Raw genomic sequence first — 24,861 nt, forward strand, 5'->3', positions numbered from 1 at the left:
TGTTTAATCCTTGCTTCCCATTCTGCCGGGGAAGGTGAACAAACAATACCTATAGCAGCCGCTTTGTACAAACGGCATAATGGGATTAGGCACAGACAGGACTTGGACAATGTTGCACATGTTTGTACAAAGAACATTGGAAGAGGCTTGTGAACGCATCCCCCTGAGGTCTAGTGAGACTGAGCAGAACTTGTGTGGAAAGCCGATGTTGAATTGGATGATGCTGTTGTTTGGTTTGGTTGGTCTTAATGGTGAACAACAGTCTCTAATTATAATTCTTATGGTTACGCTGTGTCCATAGGTGTGATGTATGGCAGTCACCACATCACTTTATTTGAAGAAAAAACACGGGTAGTAAAAAAAAAAATTGGAAATATATCTGTTTATTATTTATTCATTCATTATATTATCTATTATAGAGACACACCGATTAAAAGTTTGACATGCACAAAAAAGACCCCACCCTCCGCACCCCGGAGAAAACGCCACGAGCCACCATTTGTGAAGCTTCCTTGAGTAAAATAATTGCAGTAAGCAAGAAGAATCTTAGTGCACTGTGAAATCCTATGTGGCAGTTGATCTAAGTCAACTTAAGCTCTCTGTCTCGCCTTTTTTTTCCACAGTCAGCCTAAATGACTGGAGGATTTCTCAGCTGGTGGATACAGAAGCTCTGTGATGTTACTAACCGGATTAACAGTTTGACGGAAAAACCCGCCGCGGAATAAAATGCATACACCGTTATATTTATGCAATAACATTAAATGTACTTATTTAATCATCAAACACATTCATGCAAAACGACGTAGTGACAAGTAGGGAGGAACCTCGCAAAGGTGCAAACAGTATATTTTGTGTAACAAAATGTCTTTGGAAAGGAGCAGATTTACTCCATAAAAGTGTCCCTTTTTGCTATGCTGTGTGTATGACTCAGACAGATAGTGAATATGAATCACACACAAATGTCACTTCAAGGCTGCGATATTTCCCTTCAGCTTTTTGTTTTTTTTTCTCTTTCATTTTTGTGCAGCTTGCTTTTCCTGAAATCCAGAAGCCATTTGCTTCATTTTCAGCTGGTTCAAAATATGGTATATGATTTAATAATAATAATAATAATAATAATAATAAAATAAAAAAAAATAATGACATTTTTTATTTTTTTATTTTGTATTTATTTTATTTATTTATTTCTTAAGAGCTCAGTATTGTTCATTCTGTAATTTTACCGATTTGACATGTCATCATCATTGCTCTCTTTTTATGTATTTATTATTTTTATTTTGTATGTGCGTGTGAGTGTGTACTCATTAGTTCACCTAAAACATGTTAAAAATCCCATACCGTTCACCTAAACCGAATACTTCAGAATCCAGCTGGAGTCGTGAGGCTGTCAGGAGACCCGAGGAAGGATCAAAGAAAAGAAAGGAAAGTGAAATCCAGCACCGACCAGACATTACCTACTACCCAACGGGATTCCAACCAGAAACATCTAAATTCCAACAAATTAGGGAGACCTCAAGAGACCAAAGGAGAGACTGAGGAAAGGAAGGAAGGATAGATGAAAGCAGAGTAAGATCCACAGACATCAGCCTCCACCGATTCAACGACCGAAAAAATAATGGATTTAATACTTGCCATGCGTGGAAACATTACCAAATATAAAAGTGGTACAGTCCGCTTATATTAGGGCCAGGAGTGACACTCTATTATTTTATTTCATATATATGCCATTTTATTGTTATCCACAGCATCAGTCTGTCCATCGTACTTTATCTACAGTGTCACATCTTTTGTACCTTAATCTATTGTATTTTTTAAAATAATTTTTTGTTTTGCAATATGAGCCAGGTGACATCAACAGTACACATACTGACAAAAAACACAAATCTTTCAACATTTCTTCATTGTATCTTTTGCGCAGCCACTCTGCTATCGCTCCAAGGTCGCATAAGTCTTTCTGTGCATCTCCTTGGTGACAATGAAATGGAAAAAGTGGGAATTACGGCACGCGTTTTTTTCCAACAGGGGCGCCAATAAATCCGTCTCCTGTGTATTAGCAAGCGACGCATTGTGACAAACAGCCACGGTGCCAAACTGCAGATTGAAATGAAGTCCCTGTGTATGCACTGGAGCTCAAAGAGGATAGATTGATCGCAATGATCGACTCCCGAAATGTAAATGAACTGTTAATCTTTGCAAGGGTAATTGGACAGGGCGCTATTTGCGTAATCGGCTGTCAAGTGGCGTTAGTTTTGAAAGCTTAGAAGTCACCAGTTGCTTTTGTTTGCTTTTTCGCTCTCGCTCGTATCAAAAGACGGCTCATAAGCCAGTTGTGATGTTTAGACGGCGCGTGGTCATGAAATGTAGCTTCAGGTAGTCTTAAAGTAGCATTTCCTCACCAGTTAACATTAGATTCGCCACAACTTTTACACATTAAAAAGGGATAATTGCCTGTCTAGAAATAGTTGTCAAATATTTTGTTGTCACAGGCCTCGCAATAATCAACCATAATGTCTCTTGTAAATAACCGCAGGCAATGCAGGTGCAGTTTCCACGGCATTATTTACAGAATATCGACATGCTAAATCCCTTAGCCTGTTTTGGCGTGCTAATTAGTTCATGTTTATTTTAAGACTCCAACTGTGCAGCCCTTTTTTTTCATCCGTCAGACTAACGTGCCCCTTGTTGCTGCGGGGACTTTTCTCCTGTGACGCGCCATAGAGCGGCTCAAAGAGGAAGTGATGCAAATCATTGACATGCATACGATCAGAAGGTAGAGATAATCGTTTCATGCTTTATTTCAATGCACCTCCTTCTGGTGTGCTCGCCTTGGCCACTATGGGGTTAAAGATATGATACACATTGATTTGATGGTGTAAGATGAAGATGAATAATTTGTCGTTTTTTTACGTAGAAGATAAAGAATATATGCCTGTGAGTATTGTTATTGTGCGTACATATTTTACTGCAATGTTTGTGTTCTAAAATCAATCGTTTCAAGGGTTACACTGTATAATTTACCTCATAGAAATGTAGCTATCACATTCCCATTTAATTCAATTCCTTCAACACATTGTGGAAAACTTTTTCATGTTAAAAAATATTTTTAGCTGAAAGCAATTGTATCCGCTACAGTCTTATTGTCTGTAGCAGTCTGTAATGTGCCTTTTCTGTGTTCTGGTGTTGGTATTCTTGCTTTACATTCAAATCAGGTGTTGTATTGTTTTTTTTGTAATACAGATTAATTTATTGCTGGTGTTTGTTAAACATATATATATGGGGGGGGGGGGTGCTGGGGGGCGCGTGAAAAAAAATTTGGATATTAAATCGGGGGGGTTAGAATAATATTATTGTTCAAAATAATTCAACGCCCTCACTGACTCAAATTGACTGAGGTACAGAAATTGGGGCTGCTAATTGGACACCACTGTGGCCATTCACGTGTAGTGCAGACATGAGCACAAAAGTGGCTTCAGCATTCCACATCCTCCCACCTTTTCAAGCACGTGAGCCTGTCGTTCGAGTAAGAGTGTCTTTTTGCCGACAAATCCCTCTAAACCCGAAGCTTGATCCAGGAGCTACTGTGACTCACACACTCTCAACTGCACGCGCATGAGACGTGGCACAATTTCTTCTCCGGCTCTCCCACTTTGAATGGAAATAGGGGGGGTCGGATTCAAAGCTCTATTTTCAGTAGGCTCATATAAAGAAAAAAAAGAAGGGATTATCTACATGGATAAATATAGATGGGATTAGCAGAACCGTTCGATTCGAAATGTGCCACCTTAAATATTGCATCCATTAAAAAAAAATTCAATTCCACTCACCTCAGATGGCCTTCCTCGGCAAAGTTATTAAAAATGATCGCCTGTAGGTGGTGCTGAATTAAAAAAGAAAAAAAATCTCCAAAATTCATGAGCCAGATAAGATGCTAAGAAGGCGTGCAGGAACATGAGTTGCTAGGAGCCAAACTTTTGAGTGTGATGTTATATTAATAGTCCTACTTTTGGACTTTTTCCATAAAGATATGCAGTTTATGATGCTTCCAAATTTGCTGTTTTGTGTGACTTCATCAACATCACAATCTGGAATTATGATATGGTTAGCCCCAATTTTAAATAATCACAATGCAGATGAAATGATAAGAGGGCATGTCTTGCTAAGAGCCAAATATTTGGATTAATGTTATATTAATTGTCCTAATTTGGGGATTTTCCTTAAAAATCAGAATATGCCTCTTTGCTGTTCGCTGCGGTTTTGAATCAGAATCTGATTTTATATCTATGTCGGAAGTTATATATAAATATATATATATATATATATATTAGGGGTGTGAATTGCCTAGTACCTGGCGATTCGATTTGTATCACGATTCAAAGGTCGCGATTCGATTCAATACCGATTAATCCCAATGCGAATCTATAAATTGATTATTGCGATAAAAAAAAATTTTTTACACAAAATTTGAAAATACTAATCAGTAAACTTGTACATGTACGCTGTAAGATTTGTATGAAAATGTATTTATCTGAAAATTCAGGCTTCTAACTGAGCCACTGCATTTAACAAACAGGTTGCGGTCTGTTTCACGTTTGAACAGCACTGAAATAATATATTAATAACATTCTTCCATGCTTAATGTGTGAATCCTAACCCTAAGTAAGACGTTTTATTGAATATTCCCATAAAAAAATTATGTTTAAAAATCAATTCGGCCGCATATCGAATCGGTTTGAGAATTGCGCGCTGTAATATCGCGATATATTGTTGAATCGATTTTTTCTAACACCCCTAATATATATATTTTATGTACTCAGATTCACATTCACATTCACAACTGCTTGTTTTTTTTACCAGCTCTCTGGTTTTCATGTTGGTTACACCTCCAATTGGTATAAACAAATGCATGATATTTTTAATACAAGATGCTAAGAAGGCGTGTGAAAAAATGAGGAGTTGTGAGCCAAACTTTTGGGTGTAATGTTATATTTAATGTGCCATTTTTGGGGGGTTGTTCCACAAAGCTTGAGGATATGCCTCCTTCCCCAATTTGTGCTTTCACCCACTTGATTCCAACAGCGCTGTAAAGCATCAATTAGATCCCACGTCCTCTTAAAGTGACAGTAATGAATAATTACCTCGTTTTGCTTCCACATCCAGAGGAGAAGCTTTAGGCCAGGGGAGGAATATACACACACATTGGTACATATTTTTTCTCAGGTGTGATTTTTGTTCCCATGAATATGAGCTCTCCCAACTCCCCATCTCGCTTTTTAACGACGCCGCAATCTCCGATTGCCTCCAGCGACAGGGAAACTTTGCATATTACCCGCCACATATTACAGTGAGACAATTTTTCGATCCACTAGCTTGAAAATTCACATTTACATGTGAACCTGATGTTATTGACTAAATCATCAGAAGAATAAACACAAATACAGTTTGCACTATATTGTCAATAAATTATTATTTTGGGCTTTTTATTATTATTATTATTTTTTTTAAGCACCTCATTATTTCCCATGTGATTTTTTTATTTCATTTAGTAAGAACTTGGAGATTCCTTGCTGTATTAGTTCCAGCCGTGCCCTTGCTTCTTTTGTGCCCCCCCGTGTCGGCCTGAGAGTATCACCAGAGAGTTGCCTGACCTGGCAGCCCTGCGTTTGCAGCCCCCCCCCCCCCCCCCCCCCCGATACTCACGCTCAAGCGCATCTCATCACCCAACATGAGCCGGCACAATAGGATGGTGAGTCAGGGAGGCATGATAGTGAACACAGTGAGCTAACCTGGCAGCCCATGCTGTGCACTTCTCGTCGAGGCTGACCAGTTAATAATGGAATATCGTAGCGTACAATGCCGGTTCGGCATCAGGGAATTTCAGGGATGGATGGATGCATAGATAGATATAAATAGATGGGTAGATAGAAACTGGATCTATATTCTCTTTCATCATTTTCCCTGATCTCAAAATAAGACATATTGCTTATGGCGGAGTCCCCATTTAGTTTGGAATGTGGCTTGAAGAAGGCAATGAAGCGGAAGGACACGGAGCAGAAGCGAACGGGAACACAATTGTGCAGCAGGGATCTCATTTTACACATGCAAATGATGCGTAGATCTTTGAGGAGATCAATGTGTGTTTATGCGGCCCATTGTGACCCTCACGACACAAGGCTGTTTGTCTCCTGACTGTACCCGCGACACGTGCACACGCACTTTTCTGAAGCGTTTTCAAAACTAATGATGAATAGATACATCCACAGATGTTTAAAAGAAGTCTTCCGATTTGCACATTGTTATGTATTTACACATTTTTGTTGAGCGTATGTTTCCTTTTTCAAAGCTGTTTAGCATCCGAGAGTCATCTTTCGGTTTTTGAATTAATAACAGCATGAGACGGTTAACTACCTTTAAACTTCTTGAGTCAAATTTGCCAGCTGTTAACCATTTTCCAAGCGCTAACATCTTTGCCATGCTCCTTGTGAGTGTTTTCATTTTGTATGTGTCTGTCTGGCTGCTCATTGGTGAGGGTTGCTCGCCTTTTTTCCACTTCGCTCAAGCTGCCGCCTATTTGAGTCCAATTCTGGCCCACAACCTCAGATGACTTTTATGGGTTTACGTAATACAGTATCCCGTTCGTAAAACCATAACTTGTATGACTGACTTAACCCTGTGTGCTGAAACCATAATGGATGTGTCAAAAAACTAGAAGCCGTTCTGAAAACCCGGATCCAAGTAACCCTGACAGCATGCTATTCCTCCATTTCCTGAATATAGACATCCTTTGTGGCTGACCAACTTCCTGTCTCGCCTCTGTGGGCTGCAGACACTGAGAGCTCTTCCTTCTGGTCCGCATCGCCATCCACATATGGATGAGTGCTGATGAATCACCAGGCCCGAAGGCGCTCTCACATGAATGGGCACCAATTTCCCGATTTGGCGTAATCTTTGAAAGCTGACATAACGGGGGCGTGTCTAACGAATGCCAAACACGTGTTCCTGTGATGTTTCCGTACACTGTTAATGTTGCCTAATCGCGTTTTGGGATAGGATCCTCAATTCCATATTTATATGTGAGTGACAAAGCGCCACTTATCACGCCAATCAAAAGCCCTTTCAGCATGTCTAAATATGGAAACAAACTCAGTTCTAATTATCGTATGAATAATTGCCTACTGTTTAGCATAATTGCTTTCACGTCACGTTTGATGGCAGATCCCTTTTCCGGTATCAGATGCTGAAGTGAGATGCATATATTGGATATATTTTTAAACTGCACACTTCCAGAACTGGGCCTGTAATTGCATGTGCATTCGTGTTGCACTTTCTTTCATCATTTCTAAAATAAGCAGGATATTTCACTGTTGGCATTGCATACCATGAGCTGAATAATTTGCCTTGTTGCAATGACTATACTAGCCAGGTGGAAAAATTGTAATCTATACAAACATAACTAGAAAATTATCCTCTTTGGTCTTGTTATGGTTGTACAAAGGAATATAGCAACTGCATAATATGCCCCGTCCGACAGTTAATACGCTTTCAGGGTTCCTGTGCGCGCAACTCTAATTATTTCTCTAGGCTTAAAGAGGATATATTGTAGAAAATGTATTTTTTAATTGTTTGGATACAAATAGTTGGGCTGTGCACAAGCGCTATTCACTCACAGCCTGGATTTGGATTAGTCAACCTGTGGTTCTCTACTGACTATGTTTACATGCAGGCACTAACCCTTTTAAAACCGAAATATTGACAATATTAGGGTTTTGTAAGGTCACGTAAACACGCGTAATAACCGGAATATGCTTTTATTCGAGTTTTTAGAAACTCGATTAAGTTACTCCTTTCATAACCGGAATTCTTGTTCATATAAACGCATTCAGAAAAAAAAAAAAAAAAAAAAAAATAATAATAATAATAATATATCAAAAAATAATAATAATAAAAAAGATCAATGATGATGACATTACCGAATGAACAATACTGAGCTCTTAAGAAAAAAAAAGAAAAGAAAGAAGAAGAAAAAAAAAACGCATCCAGAATACCTCGATCGATCGGGGTATTCTTTTTTGCTGCGCGCATGCTCGCTATTCTCTTCTTCGTCTTCTTTTCTTCTTCTTCGCCTATTTGATTCGTAAGGAATCGTAGTCTATGTAGTCACGACTTGTATGCGCAGCTCCGTCCTACTTGCTAAAGGAGCCTGCCTTGAATGCATTGATTTCTCCACTGCCGTGTCACGTTATTTTGTGTCTCACGGCGAAAACGCCACAGTTTGTGCCTATATACACATACTGTAAATACAAGCAGATAAGTCCATGCTTCTGGCGTGTAATACTCAAGCCGGTGTCAACAAACGTGACGCTCCCTGCAAAGAGCCACATTTCTAGAGCGAGAAGGAAACCGTTTACTTTATTTAGCCTGGTGAGTGACATAAAGATAATGTATTTTATTGAACGTATAGTAAGTTAAAAGTGGAAATGATGTTATTTACGTGAATAAGTCCGAACGGGCTTTTCCAACTGAGCACGTAAACGGGAGTAACTCTGTCCGCTACGCATGTAAACGTGTTACCTCGATTGTTTTAGAAACCGGAATTCTGACTTTAACCCAAATATTGACTGCATGTAAACATAGTCAGAGTCTCCAAACGTTCAACGAACACAACAATAAAGTTGCAAGATTTGGTGCTCATCACTTTCGTTAGCTTTGGTAACCAAAGCTATACTCAGCATTTGACTGTGACTTGCTGCAATTCTGTATCCTTTTTACATTCTGGTCGGTGCTGGATTTCACTTTCCTTTCTTTTCTTTGATCCTTCTTCGGGTCTCCTGACAACCTCACGACTCTAGCTGGATTCTGAAGTATTCGGTTTAGGTGAACGGCATGGGATTTTTAATAGGTTTTAGGTGAACTAATGAATACACACTCACACGCACGCACACATGCACATACTCACCCACATACAAATTAAAAATTAATAAAAAAAAAAAAAGAGAGCAATGATGGTAAAATTACAGAATGAACAATACTGAGCTCTCCAGAAGAAAAAAAAAAGTGTCCTTTTTACATTTTGACTGTGCAAAAACACAACTTTTAATACATTTTGAAGACATACTGCAAGCACTCCCAAGCAATAGGGCTTTAAGGTTGTAAAATTGACGGAGCAGTCATTGAACTATATCAAGATGCGTAGGATGGAGCAGTATCATGCAGTGGGTATGCGTAGGAGAACCCACAGTCAGTGGCCTTTGCTGACTCAGTGAGTCATTATTGAAGTTGAGACGTAAGTCAAGCTGTTATATGCTTATGTAAATACTCTTGAGGAGCTAAAGACTTCGGTACTTCTTGGGTAGAAATAATGCTGCGCTTTTCCATCTAGCATATTCTTGTTGGAGCCTGTTAAATTCTAGTGTAGTGACTGGAGAATTCAGAATGAGATCCCATATATTGTTGTCTAAATGGACAGTTTTCCACCAACTTGTCATTGGGGACGATTGGACAATCAATGGTCTAATTAAAAACTGATTCAAGACTCATTTTGTATACCAACCCCATCCAAGTTTGGAAAAAGGGCAAAGTTATTTCTTAATGTTGAGTCAGTCGATTAATTGTTGATGTCATCCAGAAATGTCCTACAGTATATAAATTTGCCAATTAGAAAGATTGTCAAATGGGTTGGGGTGGATGGGGGGCGGGGGGGTCGTGGGGGGAGCGGGGGCTGTGGACCGGTGGGGTGCCTGGCGGGCCTGCAGTGCTCCGTCCTGCTGCGTTGGGTTGGGGGCGCGGGCCGTGTTGGGGTGGGGGGCGCTCCTGCTCCTGGGTTTGCTCTCCGGCCGGTGTCCCCGGCGGGGCCCGGGGGTCGTCCTTTGGCGCTGCCGCGGCCTGGGGGGCCCTGAGGTGTTGCGCTTGCTCTGTCCTGGCAGGGGTCGACGGCTCCCCTCTTTGGTGGAGATTTTCATGCATGCCAGATCCACCACACCAGCATCTATCGAAACTCAGACGCAATCTGCTTCTTTCTGGCTGGTGTCTGTGGATCTCACTCTGCTTCGTTTGTCCTTCCTTCCTTTCCTCAGTCTCTCCTTTGGTCTCTTGAGGTCTCCTTGATTTTTTGGATTTGTTGGAATTTAGATGTTTCTGGGGTTGGTGAAGAACTCTGGTTGGTGGCCCGGTGGGTGGTGTCTGGTCGGTGCTGGATTTAACCTTCCTTTGTTTTCTTTGGTCCTTCCTCGGGTCTCCTGACAGCGGTGTTCGGTTTAGGTGAACGGTATGGGATTTTGTTTTAATAGGTTTTTGGTGAACTAACGAATACACACACGCACACACGCACATACACATAGACATACTCACCCACATACAAAAAAAAAAGAGCAATGATGATGACATTACCGAATGAACAATACTGAGCTCTTTAAAAAACAAATAATAATAATAATAATAAAAAAAAAAAAACATTGTCAAAGATGTGAGTTTAGGGTTAGCAATTAGTTGACTGCAAGCTTAAAATGTTGATGGCAAATAGTAAAGCTGACTAGTCGACTAAACGGTTCAACAGCTGCTGTCCAGTGTTATCATTCTCATTAAAACATGCTGGTCTGGCAATTCCATTCATTTCATTGGGGAAAATTGATTTGATGTACGATTAAATGAAGTTACGAGCATGATCATGAAATGAATGAAGCGTGTCAGTCAAAGTAACACGCTGCATGCTGACTTTTAGACGGTACCAAAGACATATAGGTTCAAAAGACCAGGGCTGATTTTGAAACCCTCAAATGTTATGATATGAATGCATAGCTCTTAGCAGTGTTGTTTTTTTTTTCAGTAGAAGACGGTGAGTAAAGCTGTTGCAAAGTTGACACTAAGCATGGGAAAAGGGAAGCAATCAATGGCGGGATTCTTGGTTTATCAGCTTGGCGGCATGAAAGCCGAGAACCCGCGCTGCAATGAATCGATGCCTCTCAATGAGTTAAAGTCCTGTCATCTTCACACGAGCCTGCTCGAGTAGGGAATCGAGTGGGAGTGGCCACAACCTATTCCGCCGGTACCTTTTGGATTATACGCCGTCAGTCGTGGTGTGAGCTTTTAACGTTCCTTTTGAAGTTACCAAATCCCTAAGCGGCGGTGTTAGAAAACCTTCAGCATCAAAAATGTATGCCGGCTCTGCACGTGTGACAGACAATGAAGGCAGTAGACGGGATATTGTGTAGCAGTCTGTTGCTTTGATGTTCTGCGGTAATCGAAAAATGAGTATTTTGGTTCCTGATTTAACGGCGCCGTCGCAAGTCTTTATTTATTATTTTTTGACTGACAGAAGCAAATGAGTATCATGTTCATCTCCAAGTAATGCTGGCGGCCTCGCCGTCACCCCACGGTTTCCTCGAATGAGTGTGTGCGGGGCCTGCCCGAGTCCAATTTCACACACTTCATGAAAAGGCGGACCAGGTTGTCATTCTTACTTAATCCATACAAGGCCCAAGACTGCGTGGGTGGATTTGGTGCACGGCGTCTCTGGAGTTCAACAACAAACTATTCAACTCTTCCTGCTGACCAAATAGCTTCAAAGTGGGGTTACTCACACGGAAAAGCGTCGCTCCTTGGGTAGGCTTTTAAAGAGAAATAACTGTAATATACGGGAGTTATATGAATTAAAGGCAATCAACTGGCCTTTTACAAAATGGCAGATTTGTCGACAGCAGGGAACTTGTAGTACTTACATTGTATATTACTCTTGGAATGATTCACTCATAAAATAGAGATGGGTATTTACTTCCTGGTTTGTTCCCTCCAATCCATGATGATTGAGGAATTTTGCAGTCAATTCATAGAGTTTTTGGAGGTGAGAAACAAAGCTATTATAGTTAACGAAAACAAACGGGGAAAAAAATTAAATAACGTTAAAACAAGTGCTTTAAAAAAGAAGAAGATAAAACCAGCTTAAAAAATGTCCTTTGCTTTCAGGCGTACACACTAAACTGGTTGCCAGTCAACTGCAGAACAAACAAACAAACATTCACACCTATGCAAAATCTGGTGTAGCTAATATTTTAAGCTAACATGAGTGTTTTTGTAATGTCAAATTCCCCCAAATCTCTCGAATGTGAAGTCAAAAAATGTATCTCTACAACCTCTTCACTTTCTTGCGAAGAACAAACAAAAACAACACACATTTATTCTGCTAATTGTTTCACAACCAAGTTACCAAGGTGTGTTACTTATGCAACAGCGACCAAGCTAATGACTAACCAGAATCTGACACTGATCCAGATTTTATTGACACTCCAACTGAATAAACTCATTTGACCTTGACTGTTCTATTTGCCGGTATGTAATCCCTTCTACTCCAAACCAGTTCAATGACGAATCTCAGCAGATCATTCAAGTAGCGAGTGCAGAAGCTTCGTCATTGGACGGAGATTTGTTTACCCGGCCTTTGCTATTTACATTTGCGGCTTTCGCGCCGGAGAGACAGGCCATCGGTTCACGAGCGGCAGAGTTATCTCACGCTGATATCTTGTGTGGATAGACGCAGTAATAAGGACATTAAACATCTCCGACTGCTCAGAGGTGACCTTCTTGTCGCAAATATGAGCTATGTGTTTTTCGGGAGCCGGCCAAGATATAGCGGAGATGAAAACATCCTTCTATGAGCGTGGGTAAAAAAAAGAAAAAAATTGGAAGTAAGCCGAGTGTTCCTATTTAAATATGCAGCTGAGGTTCTGTTATTTATATCAATGAATAAGACGCCTTGTGTCCTTCACTGGTGATAAAACTCTTCTTGATGCGTTGTTTGGGACCTCCATCGGCACATTATAGGGTAAGATGGACCTTGGGCAAGAGGTGGGGTACAACCCAGTCAATCGTGGACACCAGGGGTGTAACAAAACAGATTTGAACCGGAACATCTTTTTTTTCTTCTTCTTTTTTAAGATGCAAGTGCATTGAATTGAATAGTTCCACCTTGAAATATATATCGAGATACGTATCGAATCGTCTTTTATTGATTTATCCTAGAAGGAAATACTGACAAGTCCCACTCAGTCGAAAGGAATCAAATCGTTCCACTTTTACCTCAAACCGTCCCATGAATCGTATTGAAAACTGTATCGAAACGAATCATCTTTTTCAATAACATTCACACTCACTGTCACACACATGGACCATTTATCCTTTTATTTTCTATACCGCTTTGTCATACTTCCAAAACGTCAAATCAATCTGTATCGTGTTCGCCTTACGAATTTCATTTGTGGAATTAGTGAACACATAGGACGTCAGTTTTGATCCAGCGTGATCCACAATCACATTACGTTACACTTTGATTTCATCAGCCCACAAAGCAGTGGGGGGGCTCGCGAGTTTGGATTATATCAGCACGGGTAGGAAATACAGTCAGATGGATATACTGTAGCAGGAGTCCAGTTTTTTGAGGACACCTGACATGCTCAGCTTCTTCTTTTGAGGGTCTGTTGTGTAGCTCGCCGGTCGACAGGCCACGGAGCCAAGTGGAAACACGCTCTGACCCCATACTGTCACTGTTTCCTGTTGCCGTCTGACTAGTCACTGGCTGTCAAGTGCCAGCGCTTGAGAACGGCAACTTGGCTTTGCTGCAATCCTCGGCGGACTCAGCTGTCTGTCTTCTTCGACGTGTGGTTTGCTTTCATTTTTAACACTCTTTTTGCACATGCTGGCTGGTTATTGTAAAATATAAGTGTAACTGACAATGTAAAGAAATAAACTTGTTTTATTATGTACGCTTTGGAAAACAGATGCATGTGATGAATGTGAGGGAGGCAACTTGGGGTATTCTCAAGAAGCGATCTTGTATTTCTCCTGGCATTGGTATTACAACTTGTAAAGCCATCAGACTCTAAATTTGTCATACAGCTTTTAGTATACTGCAATATTGCTAAATTTTGCTTTTATCCTGGCCAAAAAACTGTCATTGTGGGAATGCTGGATTTTTTTTTATCATCAAACAACTCCCACATAATACTTTCGGTTTACACCGTTCAAATTTCAACTTGCTGCAAAAACTCATGTCTTCCGGGGTATTTATCGTCTGATTCCACATTACTTACAGTATTCGCACAATTTAACATTAAATATGAACTTTTCCCCATTCATTTTCAATGGGACTGATCCAAGCCCACTTCCATACATACAACTGACCATTATTGCCAGCTGTCTGATTCTGCTCAGTGGTGCATTTGGTAAATTGCATTGTCCAATACCCAGGAGGTTGCGGGTTCGAATCACACCTCTTACTGTACATTGCAAATTTATCCATGGCATGATGGCAATTATGCTAAGGAATATACGTGTATACCAACTGACTCTCATAATTCCACTTTTCCATCTAAATGAATGCCTAGGTGGCGCTTTTGAGTGATTTTTGTTGTTTTTTTGTTGTTGCATTTTTCAATTGGATATTATTAGTTCCAGTTTTCCATCTAAATGAATGGAAAGTTCTTTCAGATAACACTTTTTCGCCTCCCGAGTTCAAGTGTTCAATCTTTCAACTACAATTATTACTTTGTAATTTTCACATAATGTATCTTTCAATTTACTTCATAAGCATTCAGCTTAGCATTCAGCTATTGGCATTCATCTTAGCATTCAGCTACTGGCATTCATCTTAGCATTCAGCTATTAGCATTCAGCATTCCCACACAATTTCTGCAAAAATTGCACTTAGTCTAGTATTTTAAGGAGACACAACTGCCCAGACTTGATTTCAAAAGCACTTTTCGGCCAGAAATTCAGTGGAGGTGATGAACAAAACATTTTACCGGATGCTGCTTTCCAACATATGAATGCATCGCACCATAGAAATAATCCAGAAGTGAAAGGAAAAGACTTACGGAGGGAGTGCCACTCATCCTGCCTTATTGTCTTGGTGATATTATAGGAGAGGTTTTTGGGTATTGTGCCCGAGGAGTAGTGGTACTTGATGTAGGAGCATCTTGCAATGGAACCTGCAGAGGGAAAAGGAAATAAAACAAATAAGCGCTGAGTTGAAATACAGGTCATTGGTAGGGATTCACATTCATGCGTGAGGCTGAATTCCCATTGCAGTATTGAAACCAGAAGGACGCATTGGATTCAAATACTGCGGCCTCACTGACTCAAAGATTGCGTAAGCTCCATGGATGACGACAGCTGGATGGTATCCAGCAATTGTATATACACGGGTGATTCAGATCAGACGTCTGCAGTTATTGATGAATTAAGTCAACAAAAGCACACTGCTGGAAGCAACTCTTGCGTATTAGGCTCTGTTGTCGGTGTGCAAGTGTGTTGGTGTTGTTTGAAAACGATTCACTTGTCAATATGTCAAGTTTGGGAATGCCAGCAACGCTGATTTTCATGCATTTTGTGTCAGATTGCACAAAAAATACACCCTAAAGCAGTGGATCGATCAAACCCAGGTTAATAAGAACCACTGCCCTAAAGGCTTTAAGACAAAAAAATGAGCAAAGAGCGGGAAATGATAAACCTGCGTTTTCATGGCAAAAAAAAAATCAAGGAGTATCAAATTTTGTGATGATCAATGAAAACACAGCAAACCCCCCCCCCCCAACTTTCCATTGGTAACAATCTGGGCGAGTTGTGACCATGATACAACCACTTTCCAAACTCAATTTTGAGCTTGTACACCATTGACTTTCACAAAAAGGAAATGTTTATTCCCAGATTCTAATTTAATGGCTGCTGCTTTTCTTTGGACATCATTACAGCATGTCCACTCTAATTATCTCTGGCGAAGCTGGCAGGGTTAGTGAACACTATACTATCCGAGTCCAGGGAGATTTGCACTGCACAAACAGAGATCATGAGGATATCAGCCCCCCCCCCGCACCCCCATCCAGCCTCCAGCCGGTTTCCCCTGCAGCCATCCACACACCCAGAAGATTGCAACGTCTGATAATGATAATTAGCCTTTCATGGCTGTCACTGCCACAGTCAGCACCCATTCGCTCTTAGAGAGATTTTGATTATGATAATAACCCCACCCCCAAAGAAAAAAAAAATATATATATATAATTCTAAAGTGCATCTAAAACTGCTACAGCAACATATTCATTGTTCTTGCTACGGGAACCTGTTTTAAAATAAAAGGTGTGCAAAATCAAGACAGCTTGAATTTGACAGGAGACTGTAACTCAAGGTTAAAACTATTCAGTGGGAGGTTAACTTTTCTTCTTGTAAGAGCAAAATTGAAAAGTCAACTCTTGTTGTTTTCCAATGTTCATAACAGTACCTCAGACCTCGAAAGTCTTCCAATCGGCATAATGAGTTGATTTTCTTAATCAGTTTCATTTGCTTCAGTGCCAATCTGTTGAAATATGTCTTGACGTGAAACCATTACATGGCCCACAAGGTTGGAGAACATATATGGCGTCATTGATTAATCAACTATGACTGCAATTTATTTCATCACATGATCATCCATGACAAGAACTCTTGGAGCAAAATCTCAATACATGCTCCAATAACGGTTTTTATAATACAATCTATTGATTTATCAGTCTTGTCCATACATGACCTAACACATGAACTGACTGAATGTTTGTCTCCAGGCTGACACCAAGGGTCTCCCGTTACTTCAGACCCGTGTCTCCTGTGTGTAGCGTTTGAAGTAAATCTCTCCTCTTACTCTCAGTGATCCAGGCAGCTTTGGACGACGCGCTGATGTCACAGAGCAAAAGAAAGAAAAAGACAGCTGATCTGAGGAAGTCGAAGGCCTGTCGAGTTAGGGAGCTCAAATGGATTTTTCCCTGACGCTCAAGGAAACCACAAAGTGCTGGGGGGATTTTAAATGGGCCAATAAAGCCCACCTGTTTGCAGCTCTCCAATAACCAATGAACACTTACACTTTTGTACTCCTTAAGGTGTATACATGAAGGAACCCATTATAGGGGATAATACAGTGTAATATAATTGACATCCACAGACAGTCTCGGATGCACAGAGCGCTGGAAATACACCTTGTGATTTATGTCAGCCAATCACAGGGCACAAACAAGATTCCACACTCTTTTTACACTTAGTAACACAAAAACCTACGAGAGCTGTGAGCAACTATATAGGGCCCTTGCAACCCTGGCCACGGGGTACTTGCATGTTGGGGTATTGGCAAATAGGACAAAAACATTTTAAAATATAAATGTTTAGCCAGGCATTATGTGTGTACAAAGTTTCATGAGTTTCCGCCCTGGTTTAGACCCTCAAAAGCAGCATCCATTTTTCTTTGCAAACAGTGCATTGGCATGGCAACAGCATATGACGAAATCAACTTTCAATAACTGTTTATTTTAAACTGCTTTAGATGAAACACACAAAATGTGAAGACAATCGTATAAAAACTGTAGAAGGAGTTCATATGACCTCTATAAAAGGACAACAACAAAAAAGACAACAAATTCGGAAATAAATCGGAAGTAAATCAAAATGGCGGACTTCCTGTTCCTCCTATGGGCTCCAAAACTGCTTCAGTAATTCCTTCATCAAAAAGCAATTTTGAAACACAAAATTAGATGTCCTGCCCCCATCATATAGTGCGTCGAAAATAATTGCAATTGTTTGCGGAGAAGATGAATACAAAAAAAATCCTACAGAAACAATAGGTACTTTGCAACGGTCACTGCTCAGGCCCTCATTAAACCTGAAACGGTGCTTAAAAGTGACGTATATTCCCACCCGGTTGATAACGTACATTGCTGATTGGGGCATGAACAGTATGCTCTGCTAAAAAAAATAAAAAAAATTGTATAATATATCTGCGTGGCCTGATACCAAATATCAGTCCACGAATCGGTGCTTGTGGAACACCACTCTTACAGTACTGAATCCAAATTGGTGGCACAATACTGTCCTGTCACATGTGTCACATGGACTGCATATATTCAGCTCTCTGTTCCACTGTGATGGATGACTAAGCATAAAGCTGCAAGATGGACCAGAGATTTCTCTATCACTTGGGTATTCTCCCTTTCCATAAAGTGACACTCATCTTAAGATGGAAAGTGGAGCTCTGAGTAAATCATTCTACTCTCCGTCCCATACGAACGCTTGGAGGAGTGGCGGGGGGGGGAAAAACAGTGCAGCACAACTACAGTAATTAACTAAGCATCTCTTTTGGTTCCTCAAGGATTAGCGATGGCACTTCTTTTTCCCGTGACATTTTTTTTTAAAGTGAAATATTCCAGTCACCACAAGGCCAGCCAAGTGCGACATCACAAGCGTCTCTCTCTCTCTCTCTCTCTCTCTCTCTCTCTCTCTCTCTCTCTCTCTCTCTCTCTCTCTCTCTCTCTCTCTCTCTCTCTCTCTCTCTCTCTCTCTCTCAAGCCAACGCTGGGCTTCAACCGCCCCCTAACGAGTGTCAAGTAACAGAGATGCATGAAAAAGATACAAAGTGACAAGATGTTCCATCAATACAGTACCTGACGAGCAAATGACCTGGGAGTCGAAATCGGATAAGTAATTTTGGTATTGATCAGACAATTTGCTGGGACATCTACTCCTTAGTGATACCACCACTTCTTCAAACGGTCGACTGGATGATGGCTAGTGTAGTTCAGTTACTAGTGGATCTGAACTCATTCACTCCCAGCCGTTTTCACTGAAGCAAGCCTCTTCGCTCCCGAATGTGTTACTGGATTTTGACTGATTTTGCAAAGCCCACAGAATATTGTGTTCTATTACTATAAAAACACAGAACGTACCAAAAGAAAGATTAGAGTCTATTCCTTCATCAGGAAAAAAAAAGTATGTTTGTATCTGTTTCCGTTTTGCATCAATTAGCATTAGAATATAGCTAAGTTTCATCATCATTCACAAATCTGTTAAAAACACTGGGGAAAAAAGCTTGTTCCAATATGGCCCTGGTTGAGCTCTTATACTCTCCTGCCACTTGTTGGCTGTTTTTGTAATTACTACCATTGCTTTAAGTGACCTCTTCAGGTTAAAGGCTGCATCAAAGCCTTCTGTATGTTCTAGCATTAAAAAAAAAGTATAAAGATGTTTTTGGGACCATCGCAATATTTAAAATAGAAAGTTTTTATTATACGTTTTTGGGAGCAAATGAGTTATGGTTGCCATGCGGAAAATAATCGTAATTGACACAATGTGTGTGACAGGTTTGATTCATTCATACACAATGTAATTCTGTTTGGTTTATGTTTGGTTTATAAATCAAATTGTGATGAATTTCTTTATTGTCATTGCACCATAACGGCACAACGATAATGACTTCAACAGTTACAACCCCAGTCACAAAACATGAAAATAACAATGACCTAAAGAGGGAGATGGAACGGGAAGCCTGGCGGGTCGCAAGAGTTAGCCCCCCCAAGTTTAAAAAAAAACATAAGGAAGTGGGCGGGTGAAAAAAACAAGGCCCAAGATGTATTCCTTTAAAAGGGGGGCACAGTATTCACTAGGGGCCTCATATATGAACGCACAAAAACCCTTTCCACTCTCACGTTTAGATGTATCAAGAATGAAATGAGCGTGGGAATATGCGGTGCTTCACGGTAACTCCTTGGCAGGCGTACGCAAGTTTTTCTTCCTTCGGAGCCGTTGGCGAGTCGTAGAGGTGATGCTGGGCTTGTTTTAGTATGAAAGCCACGCAAGTCTTTGTACATGAGGCCCCTGGAAACTACGGTAACCACAAGTGGGAGTGACAGCTTTTTTGAAGACGTATTCACCAGCTGCCAAGCTGCTGCTTGTTGTCAAATATCTTAACAAAAAAAAAATCTTACAGGTGACGGCTCATATCTTGAAAAATTCATGAGTTCAGCTACCAACGGATAACCTTAGCAACGACCCAGTCGGCTGTGTAACTGTTATATGTATGTTAATTCTGCGCACTTGCATGTAAAAGCCTTCATGAACAAGAGGGTGAGAAATGGGAATAATGTAATTCCATGCTGGCGATCCGTTCAATATCCTCCCGCATCAATCACCGCATGTTCGCCTTTACTTGCAGGTCTACCGTCCACGCTTTCATTTCCCCCTGTGTGACATTCATCTCCACTGCGTGCGGACACCGCACAAGCTTAATCTTTGAACCTTTTTTCTTATTTTTGTCTTCTCTTTTTTTTTTTTTTTGCATTTTGCACCCAGTAGACACATTACATTACACAAGATTACACCCCTTCACAGAGAAGCACTGTCACGATGGCGGGTGCATATTGCTTCCGCTCTCCCGGAATGGATTTCCAACTCAGTCATTTTAGCTAAATTGCCCTTCAGCCTTCCGCAAACATCTCGGAGACAGACACAATTTCCATTCTTGTAAGTGGAGAGACTGACTGCGCTGTAGGAGTGGAAAGGTGCAGAGGGAAACAATCTGCACTGCCCTGTCCTACTATTTTATAAAAAAAACGTGGTGCTCAAAGTGTGGTACGAGCGTTCCGTCTAGTGGTGCATGGAAGAGTCACTGAAACTGTGTACGAATGCAGTTGCTAAACGTTTTAATTCAGTACAGTACAGTTTCGTTGCATTTGACTTACAATATATTTGCTTTCAGTCTTTCAGAACAATTTTTTCTCAAACAATTATTTAGCTAAAAAAAATTTTACGGGGAATACGTTTTAATTAACAAATCTGGATGGCAAAGAAGAGTCTTTTTTTTTATTATTATTATTCTGACCCCCAACCCCCACAATCAAATAGATGTGAACTCATTTTTGCATAAAAAAACCATTGCTTTAAATGAATCTGGAATGCGATAATTTCCAATTAGATTATTTTCCCCTGAGTCTGGAATGGACATTGACCGCAACAGGCTACTTGCTACATGTGGTCAGATAATAATGCCATTGTATGTAGACTTGGTGAAACAGCATGTGGTCCATTAAACGAGATTATTGTCACAGGGTCTGGTAAAGTAGAGCAGATAACTGCAAATATAACACGACAGATTTACATAGTCATCCAAGCAGGAAGTTTTCTAACTATACACTTAAATCCCACTCTTTTCAAAAATACCGGTGGCAACATTAAAAAATTGATTTTAAAGTATATTATCATATTACTATTAAGGGTGTCAGGCGAATAAATCTTTTAATCCTAATTAATTGCATGACTTCAATAGTTAACTCACGATTAATCCCAAATTTGATATCTGTTCTTAATGTACAATACAATGTACTATAAAAAAATGTCATACTCTTGTTAACATAAAAGTAGAAAAATGTTTAACTAATAGAAATTAGTAATTTCATAATAATTGATAAAATTAAGTTAAAATTAAAAAGATATCCTGTCCTGTAAAAAACAAGTGTGATATTGATTTGTGTTGGTAATTTTTCTGCCTTTAGATGGCATAATTGCATTTGTAAGATGTTGGTGACAGCTCAGTGCATTTTAGATCTAATCTACCATTAAGTAACTTGTGAAATTCTGCAAATTTTTTAAATTTTAAAACACAACTTGACCCCAGTCTCCAACAAATATATGAATTATTATTAAATGTATTACTGCGAAATTTGGAATTCCCCCAGTACAGACTTTCCAAGTAAGGGCTATTAAAGGAACTTTAAATTAACTCAAAATTAGCACACAAATTTTGACACCCTTAATTATTTTATATTGTTCCCAAGAGGCTCCTCATATTGAATCTAATTGTAACAGTCTTAGTCATGTTAGTCAGAACACCTTGTGTGATGTTGACCTTGTTGTTATGGCAACGCTTTGCAATCTCTCCTTCTAGAAATGAAAAAGATGCATTTCTTAGTCTTTATTACAGTAACGCTAGATCAATAGGCCCTTTTGTTGTGGTTATGCTTTTTAAAATGTCTTAAATTTCAATACTGTAAATTGGGACGATCAGGTGTCGGAACGCCTTTGACAGCTGGGCAACACACAAGCAAACAAAAAGATTATATAAGTAAAGGAATTCAGAAGGTGGGAGTTCATCATCTTTCCAAATATTCTGGACATTCCAAACAGCAGCATTAACGTCTTAGAGGGCTGTGCCGCAATGTAGAGCCTCCCCCAGTGGCAACACGAGCCAGCTGCGTTTGTCATCGGCGCTCGTGGCAGATGGGAGCTCGCCGCGCTGCCTCCGCTGCTGCAGTTCAAGCCCTGGATGGCCTCATTTTGTTGTGACCCACTTCAACGCTCCCTCCGTTGCTCCCCGCCCATCCCGCAGCCAGGCTCGCGGGATTAACGTGGAAAGCTTTGGGCCAGGGATGCTGTTCTCCCTGCTCGAAGGATGCGAATGGGCAGATGGGGGGGGGGGGTGTTTTGGGGGGCAGGGTTTAGCTGGTTGAAGGGGTGGGGGTGAAAGTGGACCACCCTGGAGTCGCTAATAGCAGCTGTCTTTTATTGTAGCCTTGCAAACATCCTAACACATTTTGTGTGTGCGCTGAGGCTCGAGTGAGCATCCAGGGAATAGCACAAATACAGTTGGCCAAGCAATTTTTTTAGGAACATATGTCTTTCTGAGGGCCCGAACCCTATTAAATATGACTCCAGATAGCTGAGCTAAGATATTATTGCCATATTTTCCAAGTACGGCAATCTCCCAGGTGGCAGGGCTCGGCCCCTCTCCCACGTGAAGGAACCCATTGAATTGATTTGCAAAATATGTGTGAGGCAAAAGTGTCAAATTCTTTACATTCTATTTCATGAGGTTGATATTTTATGTAGATGTTTTTCTCCAACAATCTGTAATTCGATAAAGACGATTATTATGAAGATGATCTTGGCTGGCAGCATACTGTGTGCGCATTGGAAAATTGGTATGCAAGTGTTAGAATGATCTCATTTTAAGATGGATGAGTCCATCACAGCGTGGTACCCCGTCACTGTTCTGCCGGGGCTAATTCTGTCTCACGCTGTGATGTCAGACCCGCTTCTTCGGTAGCGGCCGATTAAAAAAGACGACAATTCCGTTTTTTTCTCCTCACGTGTGTTTAAACCCCTGGAAAGCGTATTCATGTTTGAAGTGTGTTAATCTAGGAAATGACAAAGTACCGCCTTGAGCACATACGTAAATTGAGAGGATGTAGACCCAGACAATTTAGGCTTGATATTTCCAAAAATAATGGCCTCCTTCCCTGTCAAAACATGTGAAATTGCATTTTGTGGCAGATTTTTTCAACTGGCTGCATTTTATTTATCAAGTGATTGAGAGTAAGCTGTAAATATTTTAACATGAATCATACTATGCAAAACACAACATTTATATTGGATGAAGACTCAACCTTGGGCGGAACAAGAATATACCAGAACAGGCGACATGTGACCGGATAACGTTTTAGTGAAGCAGCATGTGGCTAATTATCCAAGTATGCTACAATGCAAGTGAGAATTGGTTTGCTGCTCCTGTGTCGTGTTAGTCAAGTCTCTCCACTTAATAATTTAGTGACAAAATACCACACACCATTGTCTTATTGTCTTCATGGTTTGCAACGCTTACTGAAAAAGAAGCACTAGTATGACTATTTAAAATAAATGCAAGTACAGTGGTACATTGACAGAAGTGAAAAACTTCTTAACTCATTCTCCGCCACGGGCGTTTATATTCATGAGCCGGAACGCAACCGCTGACGACCAATGACGTATACATTCGTCAAGTATGTCCTTCAACAGGTCAGCCTGGAAAAGGGTCTCGCCCAGCTGGTCTGTAGATCACTGTAATGACTAACAAATCCCTGTAGATGGTGACGTGACATCACTCTGAATTTGAGATGAGCAAATCCTTTCGAGTAAAAGATAAAGATGAATCGCGGCTTGTCATGTCGATTATGAGAGAAAGAAATGCCAACACAGGTTTAGTTAATGTAATTGTCTCAATCAAGCTACTGACGTTTAACTTGCAACTCGTGTCAGCCGATTACATTTTTTTAAATTGTAATTAATCGCATGACTTCAATAGTTAATTAATCGCAAAATTTATATCTGTTCTAAATGTACAATAAAATGTACAACATGTTTTCATACTCTTGTTAACATAAAAGTGGGGGGAAAAAATGTTAAATAGAAATATGGCTGTAAAAAACATCATTTTTCTGCCACTAGATGGCATGATTGCATTTGTAAATTATTGGTGACAGCCAGCTCAGTGCATTTATCTTTTCATATTAAGAGTTTTCTATCTTTAAAATGAAGTTGACCCCAGTCTCCACAAATATATGTATTATTATTACATTTATTACTGTTACATTTATAATTTTGACATGGATGGGGCGGTCATTAATCACGCATTAAAAAAATTGCGGTGTTAAAGTAACTTTGAATTAATTCAAAATTAGCACACTAATTTTGACATTGCTAATTTATATATCTGTAAATAAATTAGTATTTTGCTATTTAAAAAAAAAAATCATATTTTTGTTTTATAGTTTGAGGTGTCACCCCCCAAAAATATTTGCGTCAAAGTTTCTTTTTAGGAATATAATAGCTCCAGCGTGCAGCAGAATTTAGTCCATCTTCCCCAAAATGCCCCGCCAGAAAGCAAAAATATTGTTTCTTTTAACTTCACTCTGTTGTTCGCTGGCTTGGTTTTGATTCACGATTTCAGGTATTTTCTTTTCACTTTCATGTGACAGTCTCAGTATTTTGACAAGAGCGTTACTGTCAGCAAGTTCCTCAACACATCGACCCATTTTTCTGTACACTGTTTTGTTTTCATTCAAGCTCCTTTATTATTATTATTATTATTATTATTATTTAATCACTGTGAACTGACAGCAAGGCTGCTGCTTTTGTAGAGGCAAATTACTCATTAAACACAGCATGTTTCATTAAATGTGGAGGAGAAGAGACGCTGGTGACTTTGCAGAAGGCTGTGTTTCTGACAGAAATAATTAGCTCCTAAGGAGCAATCTGACGTATCAGACACTTGATATC

At 40.1% G+C, this 24,861-nt stretch overlaps 1 protein-coding gene across 2 annotated transcripts in view; it reads right to left on the bottom strand.

Annotated features, from left to right (window-relative positions):
- The window catches only part of tmem178bb (transmembrane protein 178Bb), a 91,417-nt gene that overhangs the window by 22,205 nt on the left and 44,351 nt on the right, over positions 1-24,861 (bottom strand). For both annotated transcript variants that reach the window (XM_086058983.1, XM_086058984.1), the window contains one exon: positions 14,859-14,972. In XM_086058983.1, coding sequence (XP_085915109.1) covers positions 14,859-14,972 — 114 coding nt within the window. The remainder of the gene's footprint in view (positions 1-14,858; positions 14,973-24,861) is intronic.

Source organism: Leptonotus elevatus, chromosome 17, assembly GCF_054856555.1.
Source record: "Leptonotus elevatus isolate MCC_2025b chromosome 17, RoL_Lele_1.0, whole genome shotgun sequence".
Taxonomy (NCBI): domain Eukaryota; kingdom Metazoa; phylum Chordata; class Actinopteri; order Syngnathiformes; family Syngnathidae; genus Leptonotus; species Leptonotus elevatus.